This window comes from Lissotriton helveticus, chromosome 3_2, assembly GCF_964261635.1.
Source record: "Lissotriton helveticus chromosome 3_2, aLisHel1.1, whole genome shotgun sequence".
In the NCBI taxonomy this organism is placed as follows: Eukaryota; Metazoa; Chordata; class Amphibia; order Caudata; family Salamandridae; genus Lissotriton; species Lissotriton helveticus.
Window position 1 is genome coordinate 318,828,533 of NC_136062.1, and position 27,211 is coordinate 318,855,743.

Sequence of the window (27,211 nt, forward strand, 5' to 3'; positions counted from 1 at the left end):
AGGAGCACTGTCTTCATTCTGCTTAAAGTATCAATTCGAATAGAAGAAATTTTCAAACTGGGCCATAACCTTGCCTCCCTGTCTCGGGCATCGTTTGGGAACAATACTCGTTCACAGCACATGACCTTCGTAGTCACGGTTATGAGATAAGGTTTTCCGGGCAGCAGACTGCAACATCGGCGATCTACAACTAGAATGTAACTCCCGTTCGAGAGTCTCCTAAAGAATGGTTCTATTTGTGTTGCAGGTGTGCCTAGCTGGTGACATGAAAGGTTATTTGAAGTCCCTTCACATGCTCCATGCAAACTAATACCCTGACACAGAAGTGTACCGCTTAGTGACCTTTCACAATTATTGCCACTAAGGAATACACTTTGTCCTTTATTACTAATAGGGCAAGTTCCATGTTGACTTAATGTATCCTTTACCCAACCTTTCATACTGGCCTGCCTGTATATATTTTTGGCAGTATTGAAACTGGAAAGTTGTTATCGGAATATTTATTATCCCATGTATTATCCATTCAATGACAGGTCGTTCTGACATTGTCAATGGTAATCTCTCAAGTTTTTCAATGCTCAGAATTGTATAGTCAGCACCCTTCTGTGCCAAACTGATTTGTTTATCAGTAAGGTTAAAGATATTAAATAGTGACGTTGTGTTGATTAAACGCCAAGGCACATAGCCTGAACGCAGATTTTGTAACGTCCAGCCAAGTTTTACAATAGAACGCAATTGGGACTGACCGTGTTGTAACATCAGTAAGTCTTGCGATATTATATCGATTGCTGAAGACACAATGCTGTTCAGTGAATATATTCTGGAGGACAGAGTCATTAACCCATTGTCCACAACAGAAAGTGATTTTTCCAAATTAATACGGTCAATTTGCCGTATTTTTTCTGCTGTCTCAATTTGAGTTACTTTCCAAGCTTCGTTGTAAGCTGCATATATAGAGGCCGCTATGAAACGTTTTTGACGCTGTTTGCGTGGTCCCATAATGAAATCACGCAAGTCAGCACACTCTTGAAGTAAAGTTAGGTGTTGCTTAATTTCTGCCAGTGTGGATGTTTGTAGCCATTGAAGGCAGAGCTTGCCCACACTGTAAGTAGTTACTATCCCTGGATGTTGTCTTTGGGAATATCTAGGGTCTGGCCTGGTCAATTTGAACCCCTGTATTTTGTTCAGGAATCTGTCTTGACAGTTATTAGTGTCTGTGGGCCAGATCAACCATTGTTTCCAATCAGGATGTGTTCTGTTTTGGTTTAAAATATGGTTCACGTCTATCTCAACATCTATAGAGCTATTACTGTTCGTTGTTGGCTTTGGAATAGACGGTTTGTTTAAGTCTTTGATTTTGGCTAAGCCAAGACAGGTAGTTTGTTGAATAGTGTCATTCAAAAATATAATTTGTTCTGGGATCATGCAGGCTCTGAACAATGATTCTATACCTTGTACTTGCCAATCTTTTGTACCCCAAACAGTTTTTGTTTCAATGTTATTGTTCCAGAAATCAAAACCAAATGTATTCATTTGCTCAAAAAATGAATCTGAATATATCAATTTTGTGTTTGTAAGCATGGTCTTCATACCTGTCTTATTCGACAATTTGAAATAAAATGTTTCTGCATTACTTGTGTTAAACCCTGAAAAGTATGAATATTTATCATACATTGTTTTAGAACTACCCTTTGGAGGAGTAGCACAATGTTCCCATTGGTTATAATTTAAAACATTTCTAGGTTGTGCAGATTTATGGAGATAATGGTTACCATAGTGGTTATAGCAGAACATTTGATCATAATTAGACGAACCCTGCAAATAATCATGTTCTGTAAATTTAGCAGACATTACTAGGTCAGACATCATATCATTAATACTTTTCAAAGTCCCAATCATCAGCAAATGTGCTTGGTTTTACAAAGTCACTTAACGAGATCTTAAATTGGTGTGGATACTTCAGGATTTCAACCGGGCCATAGATTTCATAATCAGTATTGTCCCATGCTACACCGCCTGGTATAGGATTGGCTGTGAAGTTCACTGAAGAAAGTTCTCTTTTCTTGACGTGTGAAGATGTGTGTGGTTTAAGGACCAAGTTGATTTTCTGGCTTGCTGTGTCCATTGTAGCATATTTTCCCTCAATGAAATGTCCCAAGCATAGTACCATGATGAGCCAAAGTATGAGGATAAATGCACCTAATGTCACCCAAATTTCAATCCATGGAGAAGTCAGATAGGTTCTCTTTAGTTGATGAAAAAGTTCCTTTGCTTTGTCTTTAAACGTTTTTGTTGATGGCTTTACTTCTGGTTCGCTTTGTTCTTCTGAAGAATCATCGAAGTTGATGAAGTAGCCGGATGCCGTTCTGTCAATTGTTCCAATTGCTTCTGGATTACTTCTTGCTTTTGGCTTTTGCTTTGTTTCATTAGAAAAGTCTGTAGTTACATCATCGTAGGTTGTTGTTTCTTGATGAAAAGCTTTTATTCGGGTTTTAAGAGGTTCAAGTTCCATTGCTCTGTTGCATAGTCCTTGTTGTTTCACTGTAGATTTTCCAAATGTGATCAGTCTTTCAGTTTGAACCTTTGTGGATGTAGCAAACTTTGGTGTTCTGCTACTTCTTGGGAGTCCACTTGGCCTACTATTTGTTATTGGCCACATGATTGTGGTTTAACCAGGTCGATGGATATGACTCGGTTCTCCTTTTTACCAGCAAGGGGCGGTAGCACTACTGATCTTGTTCCGTTGACAGACAAGACAGGAACTGCTTTTCTGTAAGAAGGCCCAAATTCCTTCTTTACCGCGATCTTCTCTCTGACCAGATCCCCGACTTTTGGAATCCAGACAGGCCTTGCTGGGACAGGTGGTTTTTCTTCAGTGGTTGTTGGCTGCTGTTTCAACTTTATGTTGCTCAGGTCTTTTCTTGTTTCATTTAAGTCCTGTAAAATAGCCAAGCGATCTTTGATATCAAAGCATTTTTCTTTAACCACTGAAGTCTGACTATCTAAGTCCTGGATTAACATTCTAGTCCCAAACAATAGTTTGTACGGACTGAGTCCTTTCAGAGAATTTCTTGGCAGGTTATTTAGACTACGTTGGACACTTATTAAATGTTTGACCCACCCAACTCCTGAACCTAATATCTTTGCTGTTATAGATTGCTTTATGCCTTGGTTTTTTCTTTACACCATCCCGTTTCCCTCAGGAAGGAAGTGAGAAGAGTCATGCAATGCAATGTCCATTCTGGCCAGGCACCCCCCATAAGCTGTTTTAGAACTAAGAGAAAGATTTTGGTCAGAACGTAACATGCTTCTAACGTATATGCCATTCTAGACTCGCAAATCTTTGTATAACAGTTCCGACGTCAGTCGAAAGTTGGGGTCTACTATATAAGTGAAAGTAGTCTTTACATGTTAATGTGACGCATTATTCATACTGGATTTTATTCTTTTTTTGATTTGATACTTTCTGGTGTGAAACGCCATGATATTAAACCGTTTCTCTCGCCACTGCGATCTCTATTGCAGTCTGGGCAGTTTTTTACAAAAATGTGGTGATGCAGGCTCATGCCTGGCCACCAGTATACTGATTGTAATTCTTCCAGAGAATCTTTTAGTTTAAGTTGTCTGAGACCCTCACCCATATGTGCGTCTGCTATTAACAAGCCTCTTCTGTTCATGTTTGGAATTACTCTATCCCCCACTCCAGGGATTCGAGCAAAAGGAACGGAGTTTGCATCGATTATGTATGTATAATTGAGTGGATACATGAGGGGTAGCGCTGAGCAGTCGCCTTTTGATGACGTTTTTACTGCCAGCACTGTTTCCCCGTCAATGTATTTTACTGCACGCTTTTTTGTAGCTACGGAAGCCGATTTAGTTGCTACACCTGTGGCTGTCTCAGCCAATGAATTCCCTGCAACGTGAACGCCATCACGCTGATGACTCAGTGAATGTATCACGTGAGTTTTTGGTAGTTCTTTCTGTAAAAGAACTACTTGTTCCCATAGCACTTTTTGCTTTATTGTTGCACCCGTGTCATCTTTGTAACCGTTTTGAATCCATTTCTGTAAGTCGTTATTGTATGATCTGACGCAGTAATACGAATCGCACACAATAAGTGTCGGGAATTCGCGATCGGCATTATCTAGCGCCATTTTTAACGCTATTATTTCAGTTTGTTGTTCTGAATTTTTTTCCACTGAGTGTGTTTTTGTAAGTAGAGGTCTTAATTTACCTCCGCGCCACACTTCTTTTACAATTTCGCATGTGGCATTGTAAGCCAGCTCTCCCCAAACTGAGGGTTGAGCATGACCGTCTGTATATATTACACAGGCGTACTGTCGTAAAGGCAGAATGTCGATTGGCAGAGGGTATTCTCTCTCATATTCTAGATATTTTAATTCTTTCATTTCCGGGTCAAAATAGTATTTTACTTTGTCTGTAGCAACAGAATTTACCCATTGTATCCATTCTGGATTCAGTGCCGTTGTCGGTAAATTACATGGTGTTGTTAATGCCTTAAAAGCTGATTCTGCTGTTCTGACTGTAACCTGTCTACCGTCGGCTTGGTATTTTTCTTTTGCTACAGCTGTTTGAACCGCATGAACAATGTTTTCCTTAATGCTGAACCTTTTTTCAGCTTCTGTGTACAAATGTGATTTGTATGCTATTGGTACCTTTTCTCCCTCATTAGAGGTTAGGTATGTGAATCCGCATCTTCCTGGGATGACTCGAATCACAAGGTTGCGTGTGTTGTCACGTGTTTGTAATTTTGTTTTAACTAACATATCTGTTTGTAAAGATCTCAAAATTTCTGTGTGTTTTTGAGTCCAATTGATTCTTTTAAAGTCTGGTTTTATAAGATCATAGAGAGGTTTAACTCTCTCTGCATAATTTATAATGTAAGTTCTTCCGAAATTTAGGAAACCTAGAATTGATTGTAAGTTTTTTAGTGTTCTAGGTGCTTGGATTACAGCACATTTCTCTAGGAAATTGTCGGCCAGGCTTTTGCCTTCACTTGATAGTTCATATCCTAAAAACAGGACAGTTAGATGGGCAATTCTTGACTTTTTAAAGTTGAATTTGTAATCGTCTGCTGCGAACCCAAGTATTATGGTGTTCACTCTCTTCAAGTGAGTATCCAAGTCATCATCTGTTAGATAGATGTCATCGACATAAGATAATGCCTCATCATCATATATTTGTAGTAACTCTGTTACTCTTGCTGAGAATAATCCTGGGCTATTCTTGAACCCCTGGGGCAAACAACAGAAATTTTTTTGCGCGCCATTTATTGAGAACGCGGTCAAATATCTGCTCTCTGGTGCTATATTTTGACAGAAGAATCCATTAGAGATGTCTAATGTTGTTTTGTATTTTTTGCGCACTATGTTATTCATTAGTGCAGCACTATGCGAATTTTGCACTGCAAAGGTTTTGCAACATGAGTTAAGGTGTCTGTAGTCCAAAACAAGACACTATGAATTATCTGGTTTGGAGACAGGAAACAAAGTATTATTCATTTGTGAGGTGCAGGTTTCAATCACCCCCTGGTATTCAAGTTGATCTAGGATCTCTTTTACCCGTTTTTTAGCTTCTTGCTTAATTGGGTACTGCCTCTGAGCAGTAGGTTGTCATTTTAACTGGATTTTTTGAGGAGGAGAGTCCTCATCCCATCCCACATGGTTTTTATATAATGCAGGAGCTTGGGCTACTGCCCACTTTCTTGCAAGTGTATATTTTTTATGAATTGGAATATGATTTGAGAAGGCAGGCATAATTATTTCTTCGCCATGAGGGCACTCCCTGACAAACTCTGGTGGCCAGTCTCTTTCAGCTAGAAGGATATCATAGCCCTTGGAGAGATTATCCCAAAAGAGACCCCTTATTTTCCTAGTCTTATCCCCCTCTATACGCAATGTTATTTCATATATTTTATGAGGTTTGCTAACTCTGGTATCTGCAGTTTCCACCTGAATGTATTCATTCGTGTCCACTGTCTCCAGATGATTCATAAGGATCTTGCGAGCTATGCTCACTTCTGCTGCGCTGTCTAGCATTGTCTGAGCCCATTCTCCGTTTTTCAGCTGTGTCCTCAGTATTCTCGGCATGGTTGATTACTTTAATACTGGCTACCTTCTTTTTTGGAAACTGTAGTTTTTTATTTTGATGAGCAGGTTCCTTGTCTTTGGACTTGACGTGCTCTTCCCTGTGCTCTGATCGTCCTCTTCTTTCCGATTTCTGCGAGGAAGTCTGAAAAGATTGAGAGGGACGTGTATCAATATCTTTATCTATCAGGTTTCTTCAGATTATCCCTATTTCTAAGGTTGTATTTTTTCTCAGAGGGCTCCCTTTGGGGAGACTTGTGTCCTTGGTCCGGAGATCTTTCTCTTCGCCGAGGAGACCTTCCTCTGCACTGGAATCTTTTTTTCTTTAGGAGTGGATTGTTTATTTCCATCCCAGCTCTTTTTTTGAGTGTTTAGATTATTTTTAATAAATACTTTTTCAGGTTTTTCAATGAGTTGGGGTTTCACCGGTTTTCCACCCAAACTATCTCTTCCTAGTTCTTCATAGGATTTTTCTATGATTCTGGCAATTTCAAATGGTTGGTCTGCTATATCTGTCTCTTTCAACCTCTGGCGGATCGCCATATTTGCTGCTTCTCCCTTTATATTGGCTAATAATATTGCCGAGACCTGCTTGAAGTCTTTTAGTAATTTCATACCAAGAGTTAAAGCAGGTTCTGGACCGTATTCATCTTCAATTTGTTTTAGCACATCTGGTATTACTGACATGGATGGAACACCATGTGTTTTTGTGTAAATAGAAGCAAAGACTGTACCCCAAGTGTCACAGTCCTCTACATGTGGTGCGATTCCCATTGGAAGACAGTCAGAATCCTGTGTTTCTCAACCGGGGTGGTATCTGGAAATACCGCCTCTATTTGAGTGATTTTTTGTGCTAACCAGAATGGAATTTGTTCCCGTTTTGCGGGTACTTTACCTAGACATGACTGTATGTTCTGTGGTGTAATTTTATTTGTGTTCCCCTGGTGAGGGATCAGCTGTGGAATTTTAATAGCTGGTTGGACTGTTGAAGTCCGCATTACATATTGGACTAATTGTCTGTGTATTTTAATTAGTTCTTTTAGCTGTGCTAAAAGATCGGGTGCAGACATTTCTTCAATGTCTGGATGTGGTGTGTATCCGGATAGGACCGGCCACGTTGCTCCTGGTCTTCCTAGTGGACCGAGCCTGGTGATGTGATTATTATGTTTTAGGGCGCCATTAAACCAGAGCAGGTGCTCTTGGTATGTGTATCCGGATAGGACCGGCCACGTTGCTCCTGGTCTTCCTAGTGGACCGAGCCTGGTGATGTGATTATTATGTTTTAGGGCGCCATTAAACCAGAGCAGGTGCTCTTGGTATTTGAGTGGTATTTCCACCTCCTCGAAAGGAGTGTACTCATTAGGAGGTTCCTCTATTTTGTAATAGTGGAAGTCCTTTGTTACAGCGTTTGCTGCTGGAAAGTTTATCCATGAATAGAATACCTCCGTCTGCCGATATTCGTGTGCCTCAATTACGAATATGACTGTACCACCTCTCGGTGTCAGCCCATTTTTTAGGTCTCGCCTGTCGATGCGCATGCGCATCGAGCAAGGCGAGAGTATTGCGAGTTATCCACTCTTTATCCACACTGCAAGGAATCGTGGCGATTCCTTGCAGTGCCCGTGACTTTTAAGCTCAATGCGCATGCGCATTGAGCTTAAAAGCGCGTGCACGTCCGTCTTTGTTTACCCGCTCCGCCCCCTCCCCTTCCCGCCGTCTCGCATTTCCCCTGTCGCACTTCTCCTCCCCCCTCCCCTCTCTTCCCTCCGTCTTGTTTATTGTACCCGCTCCGCCCCCTCCCCTTCCCGCCGTGTCGCATTTCTCCTCCCCCCTCCCCTCTCTTCCCTCCGTCTTGTTTTCATCTTTAGATCGGGGCTGGTAGGGCTATTAACAGTTTCCCTAGGTAATGGTACATTCAAGAATTTTATTTTCTAGTCCGAAATGTTCACAACTGATACTAACAATCTGCAGATCAGCAATGTACAATCCCAGTGTATAATTCCGTAACTCAGCACAAGCCAAGCAGCACGTAAAGAGGTTGAAACTTCACTGTTCAGCTGTCTCTTGTGAACGAGCCCGGTTAAAACATTACACTACGATTTCTACGATGTACATACTTCTGAGAATGAAAGTCATATTGCAGTTGTCAGAGAGCATTATTTCATCTATTATTGGCTACTGAAATTACTGTTTAAAAGTATCAGCTAGCCTTGCATTCTTAATGTGGAGTGGTGAAACGGCTCGCCTGAGACCTGTAAACTAACATGAATCTTCCCTCTTACATACCATGGCATACTTTAAACATTAAAAGAGTTTTAGACTGGACACGGCACACACAAACACAGAAAACCACACAGGGGCACCTACGAATTAGTCTTCATTGCTCCGCCCCCTCCCCTTCCCGCCGTCTCGCATTTCCCCTGTCGCACTTCTCCTCCCCCCTCCCCTCTCTTCCCTCCGTCTTGTTTATTGTACCCGCTCCGCCCCCTCCCCTTCCCGCCGTGTCGCATTTCTCCTCCCCCCTCCCCTCTCTTCCCTCCGTCTTGTTTTCATCTTTAGATCGGGGCTGGTAGGGCTATTAACAGTTTCCCTAGGTAATGGTACATTTAAGAATTTTATTTTCTAGTCCGAAATGTTCACAACTGATACTAACAATCTGCAGATCAGCAATGTACAATCCCAGTGTATAATTCCGTAACTCAGCACAAGCCAAGCAGCACGTAAAGAGGTTGAAACTTCACTGTTCAGCTGTCTCTTGTGAACGAGCCCGGTTAAAACATTACACTACGATTTCTACGATGTACATACTTCTGAGAATGAAAGTCATATTGCAGTTGTCAGAGAGCATTATTTCATCTATTATTGGCTACTGAAATTACTGTTTAAAAGTATCAGCTAGCCTTGCATTCTTAATGTGGAGTGGTGAAACGGCTCGCCTGAGACCTGTAAACTAACATGAATCTTCCCTCTTACATACCATGGCATACTTTAAACATTAAAAGAGTTTTAGACTGGACACGGCACACACAAACACAGAAGACCACACAGGGGCACCTACGAATTAGTCTTCATTCTATACATGATTTAAATAAGGTTAGAAAACGGACAACTGCTTTTCTACTAAGCCAACTCAAAATAGGTATTAGCTGGTTGAGAACATTGGAATAGTAAATGGAAAATTAACATCCGTAAACAGGAACCAGACTCAAAATGTTGCTGTCTCGCTGTGGTGCTCTCTCTGCCCTGCAAATCTCTGGCCGTTTTCCCGCTCTATCAACTCCCAGTGGTATTTATGCTATAGCCCCCTCCTGTGGTATTTCTGCCCCCCATAGCTTTGCGGTCCCTCACTCACCCTCAACCCCTCACCCTCACTCACCCTCACCCTCACTCACCCTCAACCCCTCACTCACCCTCAACCCCTCACTCACCCTCAACCCCTCACTCACCCTCACCCTCACTCACCCTCACCCTCACTCACCCTCACCCTCACTCACCCTCAACCCCTCACCCTCACTCACCCTCACTCACCCTCACCCTCACTCACCCTCACTCACCCTCAACCCATCACCCTCACTCACCCTCACTCACCCTCACCCTCACTCACCCTCACCCTCACTCACCCTCAACCCCTCACCCTCACTCACCCTCAACCCCTCACTCACCCTCAACCCCTCACCCTCACTCACCCTCACCCTCACTCACCCTCAACCCCTCACTCACCCTCACTCACCCTCAACCCCTCACCCTCAACATCAACCCCTCACTCACCCTCACTCACCCTCACTCACCCTCACTCACCCTCACTCACACTCACCCTCACTCACCCTCACCCTCACCCTTACTCACCCTCACTCACCCTCACTCTCACTCACCCTCAACCCCTCACCCTCACTCACCCTCACCCACCCTCACTCACCCTCACTCACCCTCACTCACCCTCACTCACCCTCACACAGTGGAATAGGTCTCGGAGCATTTGAGTTAGAGCTTTTAGAAATGTTTATGGGTTTTTTTTTTTAATTCTTTAGCATTGGCTACAGGAAACAAAAATGCTAAAGATTTACAAAAAAACCCATAAACAATTCTAAAAGCACTAACTCTAATGCTGCGAGACCTATTGCATTTCCAATGCTTGTTATAAGTTTTAAAGTTATAGATTTTCTTATGTTGACCGGGATGAGTATTGCCTCCGGGTCTTGCTGTAGGAGACTATTGTCAGCCGCTAGGAGTTGAGCTGCTAATCTAGCTGTCTCCCTTTCTTCTTCATTTTCTGACATTCTAATGTCAAGAAAGTTATTTTATTTATTTGCAGATCAGGTTTCTATGGAAACAAAGATTAGATGCACAATATTTTGGAACAGTGTATCCTTCAACGTTGAATAAACCAAGAACCATACATAGGAGTCTCCTCCTACTAAGTTTGGCGGATTTAACCTTCCACCCACTCCAGACGTCTTTGGAGTATTATGGGGAAAAGGGGTCTGTGTGAAAAGCACGACTGAGTTACTCTAATGTCTTACGTTAGATTTATCGCCTATCCAAACAGTTGGGCGCCATGTAGTGTAGTTCCTATTATCCCAATAGGCTCTGCGCATTGGAATAATATCTTCAATAGTATAGACGTAGGACAGAGGTTAACTAGGTCTTCTACCGTCGATATTAGACTTAAAGTTATGTGTGTGCCAGCTAGCTCAGAGTTCACTAGAAACTTTCTCGAATAGACGAGGAGGAGTTTAACCTCCCTGGATAGACAAGAAGGGATTTAGTTTCTGACAACCATAGAACATGACAACTTTGCTCTCCCCTAATCAAGAGTGTATCTCTAGAGTCGTGTGAAAACAAAAGACAACTTATTTTACTCAGTCAGTTCAGTGCATTCTTAGTTTCACCAGATTGTAGAGAAAAGGAAGAGACGGGCGTGTTCAATAAAAATATGTTATTTATTGATCAGTCTCTTTTCTCATACAAGAGAAATGAATCGCTATTATTGCAATACTTATTGTTAAGTAAAGTGCATACAGAAATAACAGAATTATAAAATAATACTGTAAAAGCATTGATATGGTTTCTTAGCCATATGATACTTAAAATGGATAAAATAGATACATACATATATACATTGACTAATCGTACTCAACTGGTGCTTCTAACTACGCCTACCCCAATGTACCTGACCTAAGCCTAATACGTGGGCGGGAGTAGATAAGTAGTAGTTTAAGTTAAGTTTGCTTTGCCAAGGGTCTGCTTCAAGAATTCTCTACAAAGGATTATTCAGTTCAGTACCTGGGAGTTTAGAAGGCTGGAGGGCTGGTATCTCTATCTCAGGTCTTGATATTCCAGCTGCCCGCAAGGGCGGCTTGGAAGCGCCGGAGCTGGATTTCTCGGCAGGAGAAAAGGCAGCGTCTCTCTCTCAGCGCGTCAGAAAGGAGGGGCAGCGTCTGTGGGCTTCGCTGTCAGCTGGGCTCCTCGGCAAGTCTCGCTGCTCCAATCTTGTCACCACCTCGTGTGTTTGCTTAAGGCAATGTCGGTATTATTTATACCTGAAAGGTGCCGGGATTGACGTAAGGATGGACATAAATACGTCAATAAGGATGTCATACGAACTGGTCGTTCGCACATTCTTTACTGAAGTTCTCGGCTAAATCAAAACAATGGCTGTGGGGATTTCCCAGGTCGTGGTAGGTTTGATTTGTTTTGAGAACACCGTATGCCTATTAGGGGGCTGGAGAAATAGTGCCTGCCTAATGAGATGGCATGCACTATGACCTAATCAGATAACGGGCTTCTGTGCCGTTGTGTGGCTAATCAGATAACGGGTTTCTGTGCAGTTGAATGGCTGCTAGTTAATTATTAACCAGACAAGGGTCGGAAATAGGGGGATCAATACAGTACCCATAGTAAATACACCACAGAACTTGCCCGTACAAGGTCTGGGGTGGAGATGAAGGTTAGTGAACAGCTTACAAACACACACTTCAAACAGGCCACCTGCAGCTGCTTCCAACCAATTCAAAGTTTGATAAAAATTTTATGCAACGCATTGTCATACACAATGACAATAACTTAAACTTTAATGCTGCGAGATCTATTGCATTGCAAATGCTTGTCTTAGGGCGGTTGGTGGTGGGCAGCACGAACGACAGAAGGCAGGGTGAGAACTGGCAACATGGACAACGGGAGGGTGGGAGGTAATGACAATGGGACAGTAAAATAAAAAGTGATATGAAGACACCAGCGCTCCCCACATTACAGTGCTTTTTTATGGCGGTGATTGGGGGAACAGAGAAAATGGGCGGTTGGGGGAAAGAAGCAACATGGACAAGGGTGGAGGATGGGAGGGTAAGAGGAAACACTGAATCAATCCCTGGAAAGGCAGTCACAGCTGGAATATGTGTGTCTTTATCGCAAAGTTGAACTCGGCCAAGTCTGACGAATAGTCTGAGTTTTTCGTCTTTAATATTTTATTAGCAAATACATTAGTCAGTTGTGGAGAGTGGGAGTTCTTAAATTGATTAGCTTGAAAAATTTACTTGAAAACGTGATGTAGCAATATTTTGAGACTCCACTATTTTACAGGTAAAATGCTGAATTTTTGCTGTTCCAATACCACTGTTTTAAGACCAGATTTGTACTACCTGCAGTCCTTGGACAAGCTTTTCAGAGGTAAAACAGTGGTAACCAGTACTTTCAAACACAAGTATTTCACTTTAATTGGCTTATTCTACTAAAGATAAAGAAAAATTAGATTAACAAGCAACATGGATAAGAGTCGGTGGGAAGATCAGAAACAAAACGGACAAGGTTATAGGGATAGGAGGAGAAGCGGGGAAGGGGGGAGAAGGAAAACAGACATGACGAATAAAGAAGAAAATAGTATCTGAATTACAATGAGCAGTGAATGAACAGCAGAAGACACTAATCTAAGTAAATCAATCGGCACTTAGTCCATGCTCCAAACGAAAGAACTGGAAGGGACAAGACAAGCACAGGTCAATTAGGAGGCAGTAAACAAAAGTGACAATACAGCCAACAAATGGTAGGCAGTGGGTGGTGTAAACAATAAGTCTTGCAGCAACAGTGCATATGCTGTTGGGAGGCGGCGACACCTAATGAATCTCATCTAATGCTCATGGAACGTGCTCCAACATCCTTCGGTGGAGTTTGCGCAATATAAAACTGCAACAAAAAAAAGTCTTCGAGGCTACATTTAAGCAGGGCTGTGAAATATTATTTGGTTGCAAAATTAGCATAATTGTGTAGTGCAGAGTGGAGAAAATGACCAAAACCAAATTAAATATTTTAGAATGAACAGGAGCAGATTTCATCAGGTAATATGGCATACCTTAGGAGTTAAGTAGAGGCATAATTGAACGTCATATTGGGCATAATTATGCAACCAACGGGGAAACTGTTACTCAGAAGCACGATGCATGTTTCAACCATGCCTGTTGGTGTATTTGGATTTTGGGGGAGTTATATTTAATCAGTAGTTACATTCAGCACAGTTGAGCAGCATATATCTATTTGAGTAACATAAGGCGCAGGCATATTTTCAAAGCAACACAGGCCAAACTTGAGCCACACTGGGAGAATTTATGAGCAAAATATCAGAACGTAATTCAGCAAAGTCACAGGTCAAAATTATTCAGCATTAGATAATAGTTGATCAAAGCCACTGGGCATAATTGAGCACGACCAGGGTATTACTTGATATGCACCATACAGGCATAATTAAAAAGAGCTAGTGTATATTTGAATTGCACCAGAGGCATACTTGAGCACCATCAAGGACATATTTGGAGAGTGTTCAAGGCATAAGCAAGCAGAACAACATCTGCATCTAAGACCTATTTGAGGGGCATTGCAGGGCATAATTGAGCTGAAATTGGGGATTAACTGATTCAAGGGGTGTAAATTAATGTGTTCACTGTAACAATCTACCAGCAGTAGCAACCCAATTTAGAAACTCTACCATGAGTACTAATTGTGTGGCAGAAAGTAGCGTGATTGAACAGTAACCGGAGTCATGACTGTATCACAGAGTGCAACTTAGCAGCACAACAGACATGGTCGCACAGCCCATTAGAATACATAGCTTCAGCAAGTGGCACCCTAACGTTAATCATAGCACTCTAATGTTTGAATAGTACTGTAGTAAATCATTTAGCTGAAACTTGGTGTGTGGCTTCAATACTTCTGATGAAATGTCTCCACACAACCATTTTGATAGGATGTTTATTGAGTGAAGGTGAACTGAAATTGTGATCTTTTAGCACACCTCCTCTCTGGGAGTCCGATTTGATAGAGGTGTTTACAAGTCCTATAAAAAGAAGTGGGGGGACTGATCAAGTAAGACAGGATGCAAATGAACTCATGACGTCACGACGTAGCGCTATAAAAGAAATACAATAGTGCTCTTTAAATTATTTGTGTAAATACTCGGACAGACTAACCCATCTGACAGTCTTGCAGTGTCTGCATTTATATACAGGGACAGAACAAAGGCAAAAGCATGCCTCTCTTAAGTACTTGTGAAGAGAAGGCAAGCTGCGTGCCTTTGTTTCCCTCTGTGGCATTTACATTTAAATGTAAGGTTCCGGCCCCCAGTCAGCATATACAAACAAAAGGAGGCTGCATGGCCCCTTAACTTAGGCCCAGCTGAAGGTGAAAAAAGGCTCCCTCTCTGCCTGCACGTTGCTGCTGGGAATGGAAAGCAGACAACGTGCAGGCACTTTTGAACGTATCCCAGTGTCCTACACTGGGACAGTTTCAACATATTTCTGTGGGGCCTAACTTCTTGGCAGGAGAGACAGCGTCCACCCTGTAAAAATAGTGGGTGGACGCCGTGTACCTGCGTGTACCCCAGACTCGAGCCCTGGATATTTGGCTGCAACTCGGATACCTGTGTGACTCCTGAGAATAATAATATCACTGCACAAGGATTTTGAGGCTGATAACCTCCTTCTCCGATATAATGATGATTCTGGCTTACAGAAGGATCTTCAAAGTGTAAATGGCTTTGATATTTCAGCAGGGGATATCCCTTATACCTCTGACCCTGCTTCAGAGTACATATCCTCATGTAGGCATATGGTGTGAAAAGCAGCTGAAACCTTCGAATTAATCTTGCCCTCTGTTGTGGCAAAGTCTAACATTTTGACTGAAATCTTCCAACCCTCCTCCTCCGTGGCAGCGCCCTTCCTCCTGTTCTTTGAGATCCTCTTGGATCCTGTCATGGCTGCACAGGATAACTTATTTTCAGACCCAGCAATAAATAGATAGGCCTGCTGCAGGTGAACCCCACCCATCACCAGAAAGAAAAACCTGAAGCGCTCATGATAATTAAAGACAAGTGACTATGGCCCAAACATACTTTGCTAATGACAGACTGTCGCTCTGCACTGGTCACTGTCTCCTGGGCTAATGTGTTCCTGCTTTGTTGGGACCTGCTAGGCTTACAGTGGTCAGCTCGACAGACCTCGTGAAACGTCTGTTTAAGGATTTGGTCAGTAACTGAATGGATACATCCAAACAGATGCTGAAATATAGCCTGGACTCAGCTGTGCCAATGCACCAAGCAGCGATGTCAGCAGTCGCACTGTCTGCATGCTTCTAAATGTTCCACAGGGTTATCCAGAGATGACCAAGCCACACTGTTGTACATGCCCGTTACTGGTGAGTGGCTATTTTGAGAGAAATCCGACTCCTCGTTGGAGCACTTAAAAAAGAATAGAGCTACAGCTCGCACACAGGGCCTAGTCTTCTCAGTGCAACATTTGCACCAACACTATGGATAGTTTTGTGACTATTTATAGACAACCTTCCTAGCCTGCCCAGTCACCCCAGTAGTGGTACTGCTCCTTTCGGGGTAGGATTGGATGTATGGTCTGGCATCAGTAGCACCATCATCCTTCTACCAGTCCTGCTCTCCAGTGCACACTTTGGAGGTGGAAGTCCATGCTCTGCTGAAAAAGAGTCATACAGGTGGTGCTATGGGAAGAAAGGGGCATGAGAGTACCCAGTTTACTTCTCAGTCCCCAATAAGGAATGAAATCTAAGACCCATCCTGGATCTTGACCTTCTGCGTGTTTTCATTTGGCAAGATAAATTTAAAATGCTGTTGCGGAGCCAAGTCTTGCTGATCCTGAACACAGGAGACTGATTGGTATTCCTGGATCTTCATGATGGCTATTCCACCTTCAAAGTTTTCCCCACCCAAAGACCTTACTTGAGGTTTGGTACATGCTATACTGTGGCCAGGGGAAGCTCTCTGCTGTACACTGTACTAAGTGTGTCCATTAGTCAGTCAATATTGGCTCCGGGACAAAGATAATAACAATAGTTTGTGGAAAAAAGGCAACTTCAGAACCACAGGCCCCTCTTGGCCAAACACAAGTTACACCTAATCTCCCAGGTCCTAATCTTTTTCCGTAAGTGTCTGAATCACACCCTGTATCACACCCAGGGGCCAAGCATACCATCTGTGTCATGTCCAAGTGATTAATACCTCTCACTCCTTTCAGATACCAACAGTGTTAAGACACTGGTGTCACTGAGAAACACTTTTAGACCACAAAATAAGATTAAGGTGCCAACTCCTCACAAACAGGATAGTTTTACTACATAGTGTCCTGAAAACCATAAAGGAATACACTATAAATATTCACTGTTCCTAGCATGCAGACTATTGAAAAAAGGTGACTCCCATGGGTTTGCTTCTGAGGCCACCTTACGACTACTCAGCTAGGACATATAAATTAGGTAATATGCCAGATTTCTGTTAGTGGCAGGGTGCTCAGGTTATCTTTTTACGCTTCTCCCTAGTTTGCCATACACCAACTGCTTTGCTAAGGTTCTCATGTATTCTCTTACACTTTGTGACGGCAGTCTCAGGACGGCTCTTTGCCCCGCGAATTCAGCCGAACTTTCAATCAATTGCAGTGCCTGCCCACCTTCGTTGATATGCACATGTGAATCTGTCCGGGCAGGGTGTTGTTCCTTTGGCTGCAGTCGGGTTCGAGGTAACAATCTGCTCCAATAGTCGCTCCCCAAATGTTGCTTGATCAAAAAACACCTTGAAAAAACAAGAGACGAGGCATTTGGCAAAACTGGAACAGTTTGTTTAATTAAAATGTGTGGCCGGGTGAACAGTTACAGGCATAGGGTCTAAGGATTGTCTCAACTCACAATTGATCGGACATGAGTTTTTATACGATTTGTTGAATGCCATAAAATAGTTCAGGCGACCCTTTTTTGGTATGGAATGTGTACCTCTGTCTTTGGAGCTATAAATTAATGTATTCGATGAGGAGTCGAAGTGGGTCTCAACCTTGACACAATGCGGCCAGTGGGTTATGTGTCCAGATGTCCGGCAGGGGGAGTGTGTGATCGCTGCATGTACTGTGTCCTGATTGGCTATGTGCTCCTAACTTCATGTGGCATCTGACTTTATGGTGTTTTGGGAACGTGCGTACCTCTCCAGCCATGTGCGCTTACTTGGGGCCAATCTCCCTGGACCATTGTAATGTCGCTGCATCCCTTGTATGGGATTTTACTGAGGTTTCCTGTTTGCACGTTTTTCTGCCAGCTTAGTGCCACCCCACCTGTGGTCTGCCAATCAGTGACCTTCGGCCTGGATTTTAGCGACTGCCTGACTACGTATTTCTGGGTCGGGGTTGTTAATAACTGGAGAATTCATCAATAAAGATACACCTTTATTTTTATACATGAATGTATTATGATTCATAATTACTTCGACTTTCTTAGTATTAACATTATAGCACACAATTTAGCCGAAGCGTCACAATGTTTGAGAGGCAAAGGCTCTGGTAGATGCAATTAACCTCGTTACAAAATTTAAGCAAGGTTGTGGTATTGTTGACTTTGTGTGCAACTTACTGTTGTAGTCAAAGGAGAAGGAAAACAAATATCATAATTTACAACCGTGTAAACAGTTGCTTTGTCTGCTTATCGGCTATACAACGCAATTTAGACTGCCAGCACCCAAAGGATTTTTACTTGGACTGTGGTAGAACTAGGGCATGTTGCATCCATACCTGTAAACTGCTCCTAAAGCCACGTTTGCCTCAAGGTCTATATTTCAGTATGTCTCAGTCTTGCTTTTTTTCCCCTTGGTCAACATGTGTACAAACGTTCAGTGCTGCGTAATCTGAAATTCCATCCTGTCTATCTGTTTGGGAGGAAAGAAGGAAGGAAGGAATGACTGCAAAGGGTTAAACATGTCCCAGAATCTTAAGTGCTGTCCTGTTGAGAATTTGTTGTTTGCATTAACATAGTATCTATCATTGGTTTAGTCTCTCTGGGTGTGATATGAATTAACCACTGATCGAGATTGAACATGGTTGCCAGGCTGTCAAGACCACTAAACTCTAAACGTATGGTTTTATGTGTTTTATTGCAACTTTATTTGAGTTTATGGTAATATTTGCAGTGGTTAAATTGCATGCTGAGCTCACCTCGCCATTTTCTTTCAATAGTTACCCTCTTGCGAGAGCATCTACTGAGCAAGATAAAGTGCTATTCAGTGTGAATGGTGGTGCGTCCCCAGGGTTACTTGAGAGATGGTGTTTGTGCGACACCTCAAAGGTGTTTACTGCTATGTTAATCTGATTTACTATCCCCCGTTGTTTGTTTCAAATCAGCATTTTCATTGTACTTGACCAATAGTCACTGAAAAGGAGGAACACTTTACTGTACTGCTCTGTGTTTCACGAAAACTAAACTAATTGGCATTATAGAGCTGGTATCACATGGATTTGCAGCACTAAACTTCTCTTTATCAGTGCAGTACAAAAGCAAGCCAGTGATATTACGCCCAGCGAATTTAGGACCAGTGAGGCTGCACTGGCAATTCCTCAATTGTTTAGTTTTGAGTATAACCCCATATTAAAATTAGCTCTTTAGTCTGTTTGGACGAGTCTTTTCCTTTTATTTTTCACAGATCGGAATGCACTTTGTAAATTGTATTGTCATTGAATTCATATAGCGCTTACTAACCCTAATGAAGCATTGAACTCCTTTGTGGCGGGTAGCACTTTCTAACCCAAAGTTAGTAGCTAATCTATTAGTTAATAATTTATTGTTGATAATGTGTTTGGTATTGTTGGTCTTGTGATCTGGGGAAACTGAAGCATTTCCTACAATTTCCAGTGGTGAATTAAGTTAAAAGAAGTTAAGTGTGATTATTTAAATTCATGAACATGGGAAAAATAGATATTTAAATGGGGAAAAAGTAATTAGATATTTTGAAATTACAGTGAGAGGTTACAAATAAGTGGAGATTGTGATTTATGAGTGTGGGATAAGTAGATGGGTTACAAAAGGTTAGGTACTCAAGGAATAATTACTCAGAATGAGAGTTTGATTTGAAAGGAGAGAATATTGTTAGTGTACTGTAGTATAGTGGAGAGTAAAGCAGCAAGCATAGAAAGGTAGAAGAGTAAATAATCCATAGCTATTAATAATCCTGGTTATTTTTATGCATAGCTTTTTAAAATATTTAGCTAGTGTGCCATCCAGAGAGCTGTAAATAGTAGAAAAGAGAAGCTAAAAGTCGATTAGCCATGGGCAATATAGACTTTGTTGCATTGTAGATTGTTCTATTTCGCTGTTGATGATGTTGATCCAGTCTGTCTTTTATTTTTCCTATGTTGATATTGAACATTATTGAAATTGTTTGACTTTGTATTTGTTTTTAAATATGGGTTTGCCTGGATAGTGGGTTGTTTAGGCTTTTTCTGGTGGTATTTTGAGAAGTGTACAGTCCCGGTGGTTTGCATTGATATACTTTTAATTGCACCTTTATATAGCACTAACTCGACCCGGAGGTACGGGAGTGCTTTACATGAGCACCAGTTGCATTACACTAGGACACATCCTTTTTTTTATTTTAGGCACACAGAGATTAAGTTAGTTGCCCAGATCCACAGGATGTTGAGCTGACGCCAAGAATCAAAGCTTGTTTCCCAGTTCTTATATTAAATGTAAATTGATACTTGTATAGCGCACTACTCACCCGCAAGGGTCTCAAGGCGCTTGTACGAATACCGCTGTGGAACCCATCCTGGCTTTCCCTGTGAGATGTCCACTCCTGGGCACCCCCAAGGTGGAGGCCAGGCATACTTAGCGTTGTGGGGGCCGTTGTGGAGATTAAGCAAGCTATTGCCCAGAGTTGCAGAGTGGGACTCCATGATTGGAATAGGCACCGAGGCGAGAATTATCAGGTCCGTGGAATTTTTTGAGCCCAAGACCCGCCGAGGCGGGGAATTGAACCCTGGTCCCGGCTAGACCTCTGCATCAGGGTCTGCCGCTTTAACCATTGAGCCACACTTCTCCTATTCGCATCTCTGGTTGTAACACCACATCCTCTCCCCATCTTTCCAGATGAAGTACTTCATTTGACCTGGTGGGGCCCACCATCACTCATTTTTGGGGCCAGGTACTTATGTTTCTCAGATATTTATGGTGAGAAAGCGAGGGAAGAACCCACAAAGGACAAAGTAGGAGGAAGAGAGGACTGGAAACCAAAAGGGTGAAAGGATAAACCTGCAAGAGTGATATAGAGGCAGGGAGTATTGGGAGTGGATTAACAACGCGCCGAATATGCATCCATCATAAGGAAATTTAATATCACTGGCCATTGAGTAGAACTATGGCCACTAGCGCTAAATCTTTTATAAATTAAGCACTGTCTTTTGTGTGTGTACGATATGAAGATGCATGGGTTGTAAGTTTCTAGGGAGATGTGGTTATCCCTGATATTAAATGTTGTTTGAAAAGAAATGCTGCTGATTTAGCACTTCCCTGATCCTAACAGGTTCCTGGATGGTATCTGTAGGCAGAAAATGAGAACTGTAGGCAGAAAATAAGAACTTGTTGATTCCTAGTTTGATCACACCGGGAATAACCAGTTCTGAACTATCCTTCTGAAGGTCAAGTGATTTTCTGTGGCTTTGATCTTAACAGATAGGATATTCCATAGTTGTGCAGTTTGATTGGAGGAAGTAGTGCCACCAATGGTGTTCTTCATGTAAGCAGGAATTATTAAGCACAGTGCTAGTATGGAAAGTAAGTTCCTTAGGTTGGGTGTATTTTATGATTTTTTCTTGAATTAATTTTCTTCCTTTTCCATTGCTAGCTCTTTGTGATGCACATTATTTTCAAAGAGCATCTTCTTGCTATTGGAGCCAGAGGCTTCATGACTGGAGAGACGTAGGTTGTCATATATATTGTTATATTGACATGTAGAAGTAGTCTTGCTGCTGAATTTTTGATTCTTTGCAGTCTTCTGATATGTGAGAATGTAATGCTGTGATATAGTCCACTAGCATACACCAGTTTGGAGAGGATGATTGGTGGTGTTGCTTGTCTTTTTTTTTTACGGAATCCGAATGTTTTCATTGTGTATAAAGTTGATTGGTATAGCCTGTCCACTTGAGAATTAATTTAAAGTGTAGAGATAAAGAAGATTCAGAATGAATCACTGTATTAAAGTGCCCTCTTTTTGCATGGTTGCCCCCACTTTTTGCCAAACAGTTGATTTATTGTGACTGAGTGTGCCCTGAGTTCCAGCCAACAGGTACCCAAGACCTATGTTCTTTCCCTAAACTGCATTGATACAAAACCCAATTGGCACTCTTTGGCCAAATGTCAGTCCCAGGCCACTAAAGGCTGCAGCACTCATTGCACCACCGTTAGAGGCCCTGTACCTTTACACATACACACTGCCATAGCAGGCTGCATGTTTTGATGCAGAACACAGTGAAGAGTAGACATTGCACACATCCCTCTGTGCCCTGCCTACAACCCACTACCCTGGCATAGGTCAGCCACCCCTCGAGCTGGGTGCACTATACCAGTGGTGAGGGTATAGGTGCATGAGCCCTGTACCCCTACAGTGTCTAAACCAATTCTAAGACGTTGTAAATGCAGTAATGTCATTAAGAGTATATGGTGCTGGGAGTGTGTCATTACGAACTTCACAACACCATAGTGACTTTACTGAAAACTGGGAAGTTTGGTATCAAACTTCTTAGCACATTAACCCACACTGATGCCAGTGTGGGATTTAATGAAAAATGCTGTCAGAGGGCATCTTAGATATGCCCCCTGAAAAACGACCTAACTCTAATGTCCTGGCTGAATGGCTGCTTGCCAGCTGCCACTGCCCCACATGTTTCTGGAGCCCTGGGTTGAGAGCGTGCTTTTCTCTGGAGTCTGTAACATTGTATATCCTGGGACGCTTCAAAGGCTTACCACCTTTGTGAGCTACCCCCAGCCATTTGCTGCTAACAGCAACTGGTCCCCACTGGTTCTGACCCGGACTTTGGGCGGGAGAATCGGCAGGAAAACCAAGTGAGGAAGGGAGTTGTGCCCACCTTTGGCAACCCCTCCCCTTAGGCGGGGAAGGCGAGGTGAAGCACAACTCTCAGTCCCCACCATCCTGCAGATGTGGGGGACCCAGCCAACAAGAGGGAGGCATATGCCCCCCTCCCACTGGAGGGTGCCATAATAGGGGGTGTACCCACTCCAAGGAAGGGATCCATTGGTTCTGACCTTTACTTACCTGTAACGCCCCTAAATCTGATATTTAAGGCCAACCCTGAACCTTGCCTCCTCAGATAAGATCTGACGAGAAGAAGAAGGACCGAAGAAGCCGTACTGAGCTAAGATGAGGAGGAGGCCCACTGTCTTGGCCCCAGCCCTACTGTCCTGTCCGCACCTCGAACCTGCTACATCGATATCCTGGTGTGTCCTGCAGCCAGCAGCTCTCAAGAAGCCGGAGGACCTGCCCTGCCTTTCAAAACCAAGACTGTCTCTAGTGAGCACTGGATTTGCTCACCCACAGACTCTGGCTCTGGCCAAATCCGCGAGTCTGCACCCTACGCCCACGGCCCGAGTGGCCCAACACCAAGAGGAGGTCTCCCCGGTGATCCTGACCTGAGATCTGGTGATCTATGATCTGCCTCGAATCCCCAACCGATGCCGGCAGCCCCTTTCTGGAGGACTGAATCTTTCCCCCTGCCTGCTTTTCCCCTTATGTATTTGTGCTTATTGTTTTATTTCGACCTTACAAGTAACTATGTTGCAATGCTTTAATAACTGTGTAACCTTTGTAACGATGTAACGTGTAACTATGATCAGATGCTCATGAAAAGTGCTCTGATACCTCCGGGTCTAGCCAGCGCTATCTAAAACCTGTAAAATAAATAAAATAAATAATCGCCCAACCAGAGCTGGTAAGAAAAACCTGACTCCTAAAGACACACCCTGCACCCGACGTCCCAGGGCTGGGAAGGTGTTCTGAGAGTGCATCCTTGACCCTGGAGGAACCCTGGTTCTAACCCCAAAATGCCATCTCCCACAAATAAGTACGTAACCTGCAGACCGTTGGCTTCATTTCCTTTCATAGGATTGTATTGACTGCTTTTCCTTGAAAATTCTTCTAAGAGTGGAGTTGGTTTGCATGAAACATTGCAAAACTGTAAATGTACTAAAAGTGAATTACTTACCTTTTCTCTAATAAATGGGGCAGTGTGATATATATGTATATCACACTGATTAGCAAAAGTAACTTAAAAAATAATCTTAAGAGTAATGTGCATAATAATCTGTAAAGTAACTGAAAAGTAATTTTGAACTGTTGACTTACCTGTAATTCAACCAACTGCATTTGAACCCTCATTCAACTGTAAATCTCTGAATAAGATTTTTTAAATTATTATTTCACTTACCTGCAACAGGCTTGGCTTGGTTCATGAATAAAAAAATATATATTTTTTATACAAACAAATTGGTCTGAGTTCAGTCTTTGAGTGTGTGACATAATTTCTTGCCTGAGTGTGTACAACAAATGCTTAACACTACCTTCTGATAAAGCCTTACTGCTCACCCACACTACCACAAATAGAGAGTAAGGTGCTATCTACTTTTACCTCTGCCTACCTTTGGGCTTCTAACTGACTCTGTGCACACTAGACCTCATTTTGTATAGTATATACAGAGCCAGCTTCCTACAATCACACTTGTTATTTTTGGCCGGGGTCCCAGTTAATCTGGTCAGAAAGATATACTGTTTTATAATATACATTGTGTGCTATTTAAAACTCTATCATTAAAAGGGAATACTCCCATTGTTTTACATTAAGCGCCTGCCCCAGTACCTCTCCCTGAATTCTTTGGCAATGATTTGTAATCCTACAGTACCAGATGATGTTAAAACCTGCATTTGGAGTTGCCAGTTTCCTCTTGCCTTCACTTCTTAATATGCAGCCTAGTTGACCAGTCGTCTTCATTGGCATTTAATGTTTTGTGGTGCAAAGGTAGTGCTGTGTGAGTGGTATTAATACAAGGAGAGTTATGGCTCATCAGTGCTACATAAAAGGTCCTCCTACTGTACCTATAAGTAAAAACGTGGTTGTACTTGATTCTGAAAAAACGCAACCAGATGGGGACCAAATTCATAGGCAAATTTATCTTCTCTGTTTTAGAATAAAATTAAAAAAAAAATTCTGTCAGGGGCACATGCTATCAAAAGGAAATACTTTAAGAGTTCATGGTATAATCATATCCTCTTTTTACTTCATTTATGTGCCTTTTTTATATATATAAATAGCTATGTTTTTTTTCTAATACATAAGCAGTCTATGTAATATGAATGCCACAGGAGTTAAATGCAGCTCAAGAATTGCAGTGATAGGGGTGACTGATAGGAAGTTTAAAACTTTAATTGCCGTTACCTGAGAAATACCATAGAATCGTAGGCCGAAATAAGTGCCTGTCAAAGGTTTTAGGTTTACAAATTATTACGTACTCTAATCAAAAATTCCTTGTTGGTTCTGCTGCAGATTTGTGCTAATATATGTTTACTTTACCATAGGGATATCAGCATGAATAACATCACCAAGTTACCAGAGAATGCATTCAAGACCTTCCCTTATCTGGAAGAGTTGTAAGTATTTTCGAAGATTAACAATATTTTGATTTGTATGCTTTACGCTTTTCAGAGGTTAATCGTGTATTTTAGTGCTCTATTTTCTTTGTATGAGGGTATAAAATCCTGTATGGGTGAATGAATAACTATACCAATAGCACAGCACTGCGAAGTAAATTACATCTAAGTGTACATGATGGACCAGTGTTACTTGCCTGTATCACAAAAATTATGTTGAGGAAATAGTTTGTGTTAAATGGTCAATAATGGTGGGTTTGCGTTGGATTTTCACAGCAGGGTAATTTGCAATTACTAAGAAAGGGATTTGGGTCCCATTGATAATGGTGATTGTGCCAGAGTAGAATGCATTTTAATGTGGCATGCTAATAATGATACAGACCTACATCCTGCCTGAAAGAGGTTCTTCAGTGTAATAACTCAGCCCTATTTTCTTGTAAGTTGTTTGTAGGTTGCCATACGCCATTATGAGATTGTATGCAACACCAAGAACTCCGATCACTTTATCCAAAGGGAGGGAATGCAGCTAACATCTTGATCCTTTAAAATTGCAGTAATAGATGCAATTTGTGGTTAAAATAAAGCGTTAAGCACTTTAGTAGCTGCACCTGCTGTCCATTCCCTTATTACTGAATGAATCAGTACGGCTCCAGTCTTCTCTCAGAATCGAAAAAGAATAGGCTGTACCTGGGTTTGAACGTCTTGTGCGAACAGCAAAACGCACAGGTGATGGACGGAATGGTGCATATTGGCAAAACATTCACCCCAGTCACAGATCTGGGTTTAATCCATAGTTATTTTGCTCACCACGCCACCCCAGTTCAGACATTGCCATATGCAAATCAGTCTTGATCCTGTGCCTCATGGGAACAGTCCAGCCCGAACTGCCAAGCCATGTCTTCCCTGGACCGGAATCAAGCATCCTAGGACCGGTTTCTGGCTATCAGCCGTCATCAGCCAGGATAGCTTGACTCCAGTGGCGTAGTGAACCCGGGACCCACGTCTGGGCATACCCTTCCCACATAGGGCGAACAGCAAAACACACAAGGTAATGGACGGAATGTTGCACATTGGCAAAACATTCACCCCCAAGCACAGATCTGGCTTTAATCCATTTACTCACCACGCCACCCCAGTTCAGACATGGCCATATGCAAATCAGTCTTGACCCTTTGCCTCATGGGAACAGTCCAGCCCCAACTGCCAAGCCATGTCTTCCCTGGACCGGAATCAAGCAACCTAGGACCAGTTTCTGTTTAGCAGCCGTCATCAGCCAGGATAGCTTGACTCCAGTGGCATAGGGAGCATGGGACCCACGTCTGGCCAATCCCTTCCCACATAGGGCGAACAGCAAAACACACAAGGTGATGGACGGAATTTTGCACATTGGCAAAACATTCACCACCAGTCACAGATCTGGGTTTACTCCATCGTTATTTTGCTCAACACACCGTCCCAGTTCAGACTTGGCCACTGGAATCAAGCTATTCTGGCTGATGAGGGCTGAAAACCCGAAACCGGTCCTAGGTTGCTTGTTTCCAGTCCAGGGAGGACCTGGCTTGGCAGTTTGGACTGGACTGTTCCCATGGGGCACAGAGTCAAGACTGATTTGCATATGGCTGGGTTCAAACTGGAATGGCATGGTGAGCAAAAAACGATTGATTTAGGCCCAGATCTCTGTACTGGGGTGAATGTATGACATTGTTCTGCATTCTGTCCATCAACTGTTGTTTTTGCATTTGAACGTCTTGTGCACCTTTAAAAGCATATACTAGCTAGCAGGTTTGAGCAATTCCCAAGTAAATCAGTACATCCTGCCTTTTTATTACATATAGTACTTCATACTACTGTTGACATCTGGTTCGACCTGGAGTGCGTAAGTTCTTATCCCAACAAGACCAAGTCAGGCTTTCGTCTTCCAGACGTTAAATTGCATACCTTTGAATAAGCCAGCAGAAACACCTGTTTTACAAATGTTATGAAAGGAAACAATTGGTGTGAAGTTGTATATGAAATGTAAAATATTATTTTCGTTTCTATAAAGGTCGCAGTAAGGTTTTTAGCAAGCGTCATCTGCATCCTTAATGGGGAGGCCACAGTGTTGAGTGTAAATAAATATGGACGTCAATTAGGA

The 27,211-nt window shown here is 42.4% G+C and overlaps 1 protein-coding gene across 1 annotated transcript in view; it reads left to right on the forward strand.

Annotated features, from left to right (window-relative positions):
- LGR4 (leucine rich repeat containing G protein-coupled receptor 4) overlaps positions 1–27,211 on the forward strand; it is a 344,040-nt gene that overhangs the window by 90,720 nt on the left and 226,109 nt on the right. The window contains exon 2 of the mRNA XM_078684206.1: positions 25,006–25,077. Coding sequence (XP_078540332.1) covers positions 25,006–25,077 — 72 coding nt within the window. The remainder of the gene's footprint in view (positions 1–25,005; positions 25,078–27,211) is intronic.